This window comes from Solanum tuberosum, unplaced genomic scaffold (assembly GCF_000226075.1).
Source record: "Solanum tuberosum cultivar DM 1-3 516 R44 unplaced genomic scaffold, SolTub_3.0 scf00294, whole genome shotgun sequence".
Classification (NCBI taxonomy): domain Eukaryota; kingdom Viridiplantae; phylum Streptophyta; class Magnoliopsida; order Solanales; family Solanaceae; genus Solanum; species Solanum tuberosum.
The window spans coordinates 179,431-189,313 of record NW_006239231.1 but is presented as its reverse complement, the minus strand read 5'-3'; the positions used below and the strand labels follow the sequence as shown (position 1 = coordinate 189,313).

General features: G+C 33.1%; 2 protein-coding genes across 2 annotated transcripts in view; both read left to right on the top strand.

Moving 5' to 3' along the window:
- The first annotated feature begins 484 nt into the window (after positions 1–484).
- On the top strand, positions 485–5,340 carry LOC102587975 (uncharacterized). Its single transcript, XM_006359755.2, has 7 exons — positions 485–661; positions 2,672–2,867; positions 2,985–3,511; positions 4,375–4,456; positions 4,528–4,639; positions 4,728–4,859; positions 4,947–5,340. The coding sequence occupies exons 2-6, from the start codon at positions 2,676–2,678 to the stop codon at positions 4,841–4,843; spliced, it is 1,029 nt and encodes a 342-aa protein (XP_006359817.1). The 5' UTR covers positions 485–661; positions 2,672–2,675; the 3' UTR covers positions 4,844–4,859; positions 4,947–5,340.
- Positions 5,341–9,057: 3,717 nt separating this feature from the next.
- The window catches only part of LOC102595937 (WAT1-related protein At1g43650), a 4,506-nt gene continuing 3,680 nt past the window's right edge, over positions 9,058–9,883 (top strand). Inside the window, exons 1-2 of the mRNA XM_006359775.2 lie at positions 9,058–9,286; positions 9,395–9,457. Of these exons, the coding sequence (XP_006359837.1) occupies positions 9,108–9,286; positions 9,395–9,457 (242 nt within the window). The 5' untranslated portion in view covers positions 9,058–9,107. The remainder of the gene's footprint in view (positions 9,287–9,394; positions 9,458–9,883) is intronic.

The window sequence follows — 9,883 nt, the reverse complement described above, 5'->3', positions numbered from 1 at the left end:
AAAATTAATGTTAAAAAATAGGCAAAAATTTAGGGGAGGATCAAAAGTGCACCAATATTGCAAACATGAGGAACTATTAGTGCTCTATGTGAAAACTCAAGGATGACTTTGAGCATTAACCCAAAGATGAGGGACTATTTTGAGCCTTTCCTCGCACAATGACTGAACTTAAACTATATATAACTTAACTTCAATTATGTATGACTGAAATTTAAGCAAAAATAATCGAAATTCTGCAACAAATAACCAAAGATAAAGAAAAAATGACTGAAGTGAGTGGTGGAGTGGTAAGTACTCTGATTCAAATTTTTTGAGTACAAAATCACCTTTGTTAGGGAACATTTTTACCAACTCTGGAAAAGCTAATGAAATTCAACCACATATGACTACAATTTAACCCTTTTTCCTAATATAAATTAGGGTTCAATTAATTGGCTACAATTTACCAAATATATATATTTATAAACAAATCAAATTGGGATGGAACTTGCTAATCATTGTAAACTAAGCCATTTTCTGTCAATATTTTATCTGATTGGTACTTCCATGCCATTATCTCAACAACAACAAAAAAAAACTTAAGAGAAAAATTGGGGAAAAACTTTCACTTCACACTGACCTGTGGAGAAGTGAGAAGCTCAAGAAACACTAATCTGAACAAGTAAGAACTCTTTAGCTACTGAATTTATGTGCTTTAAACTCTCAATCTTTTTCTTCTTCTTTTCAGCTATGCATAAAACTATTTGTTGTGCATTTGCTTCTTGATATGGAACAACAATAACAACATAGTGTATGCAGACCTTACCCTGCCTCGTAGAGGTAGAGAGGTTGTTTCCGGTAGACTCCTGGCTTAAATAAAGCAATTTGAACAAGGAATACATGGCTGTTGTGGTTTATAAATGGATTAGTCTTTAAGTGGAAAACTACTACATTGGATTTCTAAATCTCCAAGTATAGAGATAAGAATGATGAAGTAGGAGTCTTTTCTCCGAATGGTTACTCTGGGAACAAAGTTAAAGTTAATATAGTCCAAGGATGACAAGCTGGTGTATTGTTTTCATCGAAACTATAGGCGAGTAATTGGTGAGTGTAACTGGAAATGGATGAGAGCAATAACCTTGGATTTGTTTATTTAGTTAGTAATAGTAAATTACTGGATTTCCTCATATGTTGGGGCTTAAGAGCAGGGATTCTAACTGCTATCCACTTTATTGTTGTACCCTCATTAAGATTGAATATTAGCACTTCAAATAGGGATTTTGCACCTCTTTGGGACTGAAGCAACTTATTGAGGAATGGTCGATAATCAAGTATGCGAATTGATTATTGTTTTCTATGGTTGCTGATGCGCACAAAAAGTTGCTTAATGTTATATAATAAGTGTAGTTAAGTTATGTCAGTAGGCTCATGTGGGCAGGATTTGCGAGTAATACTAGGATTATTTCCAGTTAGCAAATGCTAGGTATAAGTGCTGTATGCGGCTGAGTGTTGCATCAGGATATGTCCTTGGGCCATCTCTAGTGCAACATGAAAGCGATTGGCTTAATCAAATTCAGATACTAACAAACAGATCCAATGCTATTTCCTTGTCTACGATGTGGGATCCAGTCATTTTGCAAATTGATTAAAAAGATTCTTAAGATACTTGTTTTAATGTCTAGGAGCTGTAAGATAGGTTCTTAAAGGTTGGTAAGACTTCTACAAGACATTCTATTTTTCCATAGAAATGTATTCGTTCAAGAAAGACCCCAAAAGAAATAAAGTAGCGGACATATAAAAAAATTGATTCATCATCTATAACATGTATCAATCTGGTGCTGGGTAATACCTATGATACTATGCAATTTGTGCGACTAGATGTCCATCCAATATGCATGGGATTAGCCGCTTCGATGGGATCTTTTATCCTAGTAGGAGGAGAAGCAACTCTTCCCAAAATCTCACCCAAAAGGAGCTAAGTTGGTATCCCATTCTAACTAAGGATTCTTGTGGTTCTAGAGGATCCAACTATAGGAGAACCAGGAATGGAGGGCTTTGCCGGTGACATGTCATGTGGGCATACCATCATGATGGACAGACGAGTGAAAGACTACGTAGGGAATATGTTCTTTTGTGATGTTGAGAAAAAACTCAATTGTTGATAAAAATGAAGTTCCCATTTCTGATACAGTTGAGACACATCTCAATTTGAAACACTGGTGCATTTTGCTATTGGGTGGCAGCTATTCGGCCTATTCTTCAGTTGTAACAACTATTTGACACTGCACTTCTTTCCCTTTTGGTATTATTTGTGATCTTAGAGATGCTATTTGCATTTTCAGTTGTGCTTGTTGAGGAAATGAAGTCAACTGTTTCTCATATACTAATACCTGAGGAATGACAAGGAATTCAAAGAAAATGCATAATCATTCCAAGCCTCATTCTAGAAATATGTTTTCTTATATTTGACCTTGAAACCAAGTGCTATTTGTCCTGCATAGGGTACATGATGAGTAAACACTGATAAAGAAGTCAGAAAAAAGTGGGAAAAAAGTAGAAGAGCTGATGTCCCAGTATTAGATTTGGAAAATGGGATAATTTCATGCCATAACTATGTTTTCTCTCCATTATCTTGTCTAGCTATTACATGGAGTTTCTCTTATGTTAAGTTACAATGCTTTTGATCTTTTAGAACAATGGAATTACAACACAGCCTAAGGCTGCAGCTTTTGGCCCCACCTTTACAAGAGAAATGCTTGAGAAGCTCTCCTTCAGTGTTTGGAATTGTCCCACAATGGAGAAACAAACTGAGAAGTTCTGCTCTCTCTTCCTTGAAATTGAATAATTTTGGTCCATCAGTGCCAAAATTTTGGAGGTCCCAATTAATGGTATGCACATTTCTCCACTTCTATTCTTATTGTCTGAACGTCACCATTGCCGTTAATCTGTATTACATGTTCATATTCTTCAAGATCCCTGTTTATGACAATGGACTATTGAAACAGGTTCATGGTCTCAGACAAAAGGGATCAAAAGCTTCAAAGCTAGAAGAGTTGCTCAAATTTGGCAATGGAGAGGAAGATGATGGAGATGAATCTGAATCTGATTCTGATGGAGGTCCTAAGAGGGACGATTACTTTCATATGGATGAGGATGAAAGACGGGAATGGAGGAGGAAGATAAGAGATGTCATTAAAATGTCTCCTGATGTTGAGGAAGAGGTAGATCCTGTTGAGAGAAGACAAAAGATGCAAAAGCTTTTGGCTGATTACCCTCTTGTTGTTGATGAGGAAGACCCTGATTGGCCAGAAGATGCTGATGGGCGAGGTTTTAACTTGGATCAATTCTTCAATAAGATCAGTATCAAGAATGTTAAGAAAGATGATGATGAAAATGATGACGACAATGAATTAGTATGGCAAGATGATGATTATATTCGTCCAGTTAAGGACTTAACCACTGCAGAGTGGGAGGAGACTGTCTATAAGGACATCAGTCCTCTTATTGTTCTTGTTCATAATCGCTACAAAAGGTGATCTCGCCACCCCTTTACATCTCTCATTAATGATGTAGCCTTTGACTTAGATATAAAATGCAGTTCTATCAGTTGTTAATTAGGGGTACTCGCTTTCGCTGCTATTTTTGTCATATTTCTGTTTTATTACTTGTCCATGTGCGTGAAAGTTAGAATCTACTTGCTTCTCTGAGAGTCTAGGTTATCTGCTGTCTGCATTTATGTGTCTTGCTTCTAGCCTTCTATTAGACAATCAAATTCTTATACTAAATGGCAGTTTGCATATGCCCATCAACCACTAGGTTTCTTTAGTCTTCTCAGTACTAATATATACCTTTTGGAAATCTCTCCACCGATTCACAATTAAGCCAGGAAAAAGGTCATATGTGCAAAAAACTAAATTTAATTGGTGAGCTCTGTTAAATTTAGAGTGCTCAAACAGTCCTTAAAAGCTTAGCGAAGAATGACACTAAGTTCACTATTTTTTCTGCTTTCGTTCTAATATTTGCTTCATAAATATCAATTATTTTGTGGAAGTGACCTTGTAAAACTTATTTTTTAAGAGTTTTTCCTCCAATTATTGAAAGACTTGGGATTCTAGAAACAACATTTCTTGAAGAGAGCAGCATAACTTGGTTCATAAATGACCATACATTTCTTATGATGGCAAAATTTTTCCTGTATACTTCCTTCTCTTCCTTGAGAATTGAGATCATGTTCATTTGTCAAAAAACAACTCTTTTCCTTTCTTTGAAGGGATTTTCCTATCATAAAAATTGGTTACTGGCTGAGCCTTAAAAACAGAAGCCTAAAGTAAGTTTTTGAGAAAGACGTATACGAAGGGTTGCAGTTATCTTATGAAAGCTGTGTGTTACATGCAGGCCTAAGGAAAATGAAATGGTACGGGATGAATTGGAGAAGGCTATCCACATCATCTGGAATTGCAGGCTACCATCGCCAAGGGTTAGTTAAACCATTCAACTTTAACCAATTATATATTCCAAACACACTATTGATAGTCTTTTTCCCTTTAGTGTGTAGCAATTGATGCTGTTGTTGAAGTTGACTTGGTGTCTGCTTTGAAAGTCTCTGTTTTTCCCGAGCTCATCTTCACTAAAGCAGGGAAAATCTTGTACCGTGAGAAAGGTTATAGTCTATCTAATGAAACACTGCTTTTGACTTGTCTCAAATCCTCATTCTATATCTAACTTTATTCACTGTTATCCTCGAGCAGTGAGCCGAACAGCAGATGAGCTGTCCAAAATGATGGCGTTCTTCTACTATGGAGCTGCCAAGCCACCTTGTCTCAGTGGCATCGAGAATTCTCAAGAACTAATACCTACAGTCTGAGCAAGAAATTATCATGGTAGATGAGTCTTCAGATCTATTTAAACTATGTTTTGATAGCTTCACTGTATTCTGAATTGTCATGAACGTAAAACATATCCTACAGGTGCAACAACGAGCGTTGGCTGTACAATTGGTCACTAAGATGGCACCAGTGCTCTTGATGGTGTTTTACCAGGTGAGAAGATGGGGTTCATTTTGCTCTCTTCAACATTTCAATAGGTGCATTGCTCGTTCCTTCGGTCCTTATGCTAGCACAGCACCCTTATTCAGTATCTATACAGCAAACACTTGTAATTGCAAGCAGCTTCAAGGTTGAAAATAGTAGCTACTGAAATGTCATGCTAGTCTATTGTTTGTTTACGTATAATAGCTACATGGCATCCCATTTGTGTAAATTCCCCCAACTTTTCGAGTACATAACTAGGCTAGGAAGTAAGGGGTTGTTTGGTTGCAGCTCGTTAGAGTAATGTATGGATTAGTTGTGCTGAATTTAATTATTTCATCTTCTACCCTGCATAAAATAATGCCTAGATTGCCTCCTAACTTGTATAGTTCTGCAAGATTTTAAATTGGTAACCAAACAACATATTTGGTGTACTAAATTTTATACATTGCAACTATAATGCTACCAAACATAATACATACTAGTTATATTAGTTTTAATACATGAATAATTCACTTCCAAACCGACAATCAAACGACCCCTATAAGTTGAGTAAAATTTCTATGTGCTGTGGATGTCTAATGTCTTTCATATTAATCAAGACCACTTGTATGTATATATGTTTATCTTTTTCCACTTTAATAAAAGCAGTACTTTTCTGAAATTAAGAAAAAAATATCAAAGCATATCCAATGTGTCGACAAGATATTAGGGCCTTTGAGTACCTAAAAGAATCATATCCATACCAAAAAGTTTGTCTCCAAACTAGACATATATGAAATCAACTTTACAACTAAGATATGTAGTCACTAAATCCATGCCACTAATTTCCATGTGGCAAAGAATCAAATTTATGTATTTAACTTCTATTACTATATTAATAACTAAATCACCAAGAATGATTTAGAACATTGAGACAAAAATTGCTAAGATTCAAGAATCTAAATTTTGCTTCAAATGTTAAGGCATGTTCTCTTCACTCTCATCCTCTTCGAGTTGTTATTAAAGATTGTAAATATTTGTTAGAATTGGACAAAGACGATTTTAAACATATTTGGAAGGAGGCAAACCATTATGCTGATGTTGATTTTCTAGCGAATGAAAACATATAAAAAGAAATTGGTTAATTTATGAAATCTTAACATTTTCCAATGTATCAAGAAAAAAAAAATCAACTACATTTTTGTCAAATCTTAAAAATACCCATTTTTGTTCAAGTCTAAAATTGCATCCATGTGGTTTACCTTTTTATATGTGAACTCAATAGTTCACCCTATCTTAGAACTTAAATACAGATACCATATATTGAAGGTTAGAGAGAAATAATTATTTTTTCCACCGCGTATTAATAGAAAAATTATGTTGTAGAACATAATTTTTTCATTTATTTCCCACCAAATAAGCTCATAGAGAAAATGCTGAACACAATTAATTCTTACTGAAATAGTGAAAAACTTTCTAATTTTTTTCGTATGAAAGTATTATTATTTGTTCACCATTTTAATCAAAATATCGGTGGATATAGGCATATTTAAACATTCTTCAGAGAAAAATTTTAGTTGAAAACTAGTGATTTTCTTAGTAGTGACGTATGTTTTTATGCTTACTGATTTTCCATGATTTCGATAGGATAATAAAGTGAATAAGACGTCCAAACCTTTCTTTTTTTGTCCTTTAAAGTGTTTGGAATATATTTTATTAAATCTATTGGAAGAAGGTTAGTATAGTTGTTATCCAATGTGGAATACTAGACTAGCAATTAGTTATTTAGTAAACTAATACTCCATTGTTTAAGAGATTGTACTTATAAAGCCTTATAAAGTTCCATAGAACCTTTTATTTTGAGATAAAAAATTGCAATTAAGCATGTTCATTTAGTTTACAAAATATGTACAAGATAGATGAAAAATATATATTTTAGGAAAAAGACTCAAATATGTCATCGAACTTTAAGAAAAAGTTTATCTATATCATTTTCGTTTAAAAAAATATTCATCCATACCATTATTTTATTAACTTTATTAAAAATCCCCCCTCCCCCCTAGAAACGTATTTCTTTTAAGTTGACGTGTGTAGCGAAATATATTTCCCTCATTCATACTATATGTGCCATTACAGTTTAATCAATCCTATAATGATGACAAAGGTATAATGATAAGTTAAATAATTAATATAATGGAGTGAATATATACATTTTTATTTAGTAAAATGTTATTGTATATTCACACATTTAATATATATTCATTGATATGTTATAAACATCTGGGATAAATTTTTAGCGACAATAAACATGCATATTAGCAAAGAATGTTAAAGTATTACCGATATTAATTTATAATTGTGATTAGATTCAATGTCTCTATAGGCTTTAACGATATTTATAAGAAATTTTAAAATATAATTATCATTAGTAATTGCCTCTTAAAAACATATTTAACGGCAATTCGAAGTTGTAACATTTGTGCGCTGCACTCTCAACATGTTGAATCAGTACACATTGCCTAGCTTTTATGATGACGTCGCTCAAATGTATTAAGTATATATATTTCAACCAAAGTATTATGGTTCGGGAGAAATGATTTTCTAGCTTTTTTATATGTTATTAAAAGGTTTTATGGCTTTATTACAAGAGATCTTTAATTTTTATATATATACATAAGTGATGTGAAAAAATTATATTTTTTGTTTCAAATTATAGAAGGGCAAGATATCTTGACATATAATGCAATTTACTTGATTAAGTAGACGACTGAAGTTCATGTCAGGTATAACATTATAATGTCTGATTTGATCTTAGGCTCATACAAATTTATCTTTTGGACTACGCTATATTGAGCCTCAAATTAAAGCGCATGAACTATGTGAACTTGAGTTATATGTTATATAAAATTCCTCACTTTTCTCATGTAGAATTTGCCTCAGGTATGATGTGAACCAAATCTTCGAAAATTTATCAATCTAAAAGATCTGTCAATCCTGCCTGATCCACCGTGCAAACCACATCTTCAGGAGACAGCCAGCGTGCAAATTACTGATAAAGATTTGGTTGATTTGCAAATTTATGAGAATTCAAGTACTAATGAGGAAGATATTTTTGTTGAAAAATAGGTGTCATGGGGGTGGAATCAAACATAGCCGACTATTTTCTTCCCCTTTTAAATAGTAGACATATATATATAACTACTCCCTTTCATTTGGTTCCTCGAATCACAAAAGAAGCATTTATGTGAGAAATATAATTAGTGATTTTGAGCGAGTTTTCACTAAGAACCATTGAAATAGCAATAACATATTTAATGTAACTTTTAAAGTGAAATATACGAAGCATATATAATTATAAGCCGATCTTATTATTTTTACTTAATATGCAAAGCATGTAACTATAAGCAGACCTTATTATCTTTACATTTTTAAAGTAAAAAGGATGTTTTCTATTTTCTATAATTCCTCGGCTCTAATAGAGCATTTAAAGCAAATTTGAAAAATAAATATAGTAGTGAAAAAAAAACATATTGCAAATAACATATAAATTAAAAGAACAATACTATAAGGACACTTGTTTAGAATAAGTGATATTATATTGAGCTTTACATATTGTAAAATATGATAGTTAGACATAACTTAATATTAAAAACTAGTCATAAAATGAGAATTGTCCAAGAACGTTTAAAAAGTTCAAATACACACCTTATTATCCTAAACACATATTTTTGAACTTAATTCAATAGGGTTTTTTCATGTAATGCCAAAATGATAGAAGTTAGTGATAAATTAGTGTATCTTGCATTATGATTACATTTTTTACCCAAAAAAATTCAACTTTTGTAAGAGGTTGAACAATTTTATGTCTAGCATTCTTCTATAAAGATAGATAATATTAAAGGTTCTCTACCGTACTATTATCCACAAACAAAGTTAAAGAAAACTTTAGTCGTCATGTTTATTGAGAAATGTCCAATCTTGAAAGAGAATATGTATGTGAACCACACACTTCCTTGTACATTTTTTTAAAATAAAAGGAGATTAGAAGCATAAAAAATATTGACAAGAATTGTATCATCAACAAGAGATAAATTATATTAGGAAAAAAGAAAAAACACTATGGTTTTGAAGAAATATCAACCCTACTTGGCAATGCTTTTTATACAAATATTATATGCAGGCATGGCTTTGTTCTCTAAAGCTTCTATCTCCAATGGCATGAACCCTTACGTATTTGTTGTTTATCGACAAGCATTTGCAACCCTATCCTTGGCTCCCTTCGCGATTTTCCTCGAAAGGTCTTCAAATTTTCATATTCTATATGTATATATATATATAGCTAATTTATATATATATACACATTTGAATCTTAGGCTAATATGTTTGTTATGTTCTTTGATTTGCAGTAGCAAGACAACTTCTCTTTCATTCACCTTACTAGTGAAGATATTCTTTATATCCTTATTTGGGTATGGATCGATCCCTTTTCTAATTGTTTATATATATACATGCATGATGAGGTATAAATATGAAGTAAAATGTAGAGCCGTCAATATGGGTTAGGCCCGTTGGGCCGGCCTGGCCTGGCCTAACCCGTGATTTGATAGGGTTGAGCTACGATTTTTGGAGCCCATTTAAAAAAAAGGGCTTTTTAGCCCGGCCTGAATAAGCTTGCCGATTTGTGGGCTTGACAAATATAGATAGGGCCGGTCCGTGGGCCAAATAAAAATTAATTAAAAAGTAAAATAGAGTATTAAAAATAGGGGAACTTTCACATATAGCCACTCAAAAATAGCTTAATTACTCTCCATAGCTATAGTTTGATAATTACAATTCGTAGCTACATGTTATAGAGAAGAGAGAGGCGAGCGAGACTGGGAGAGAGAGGAGAGAGG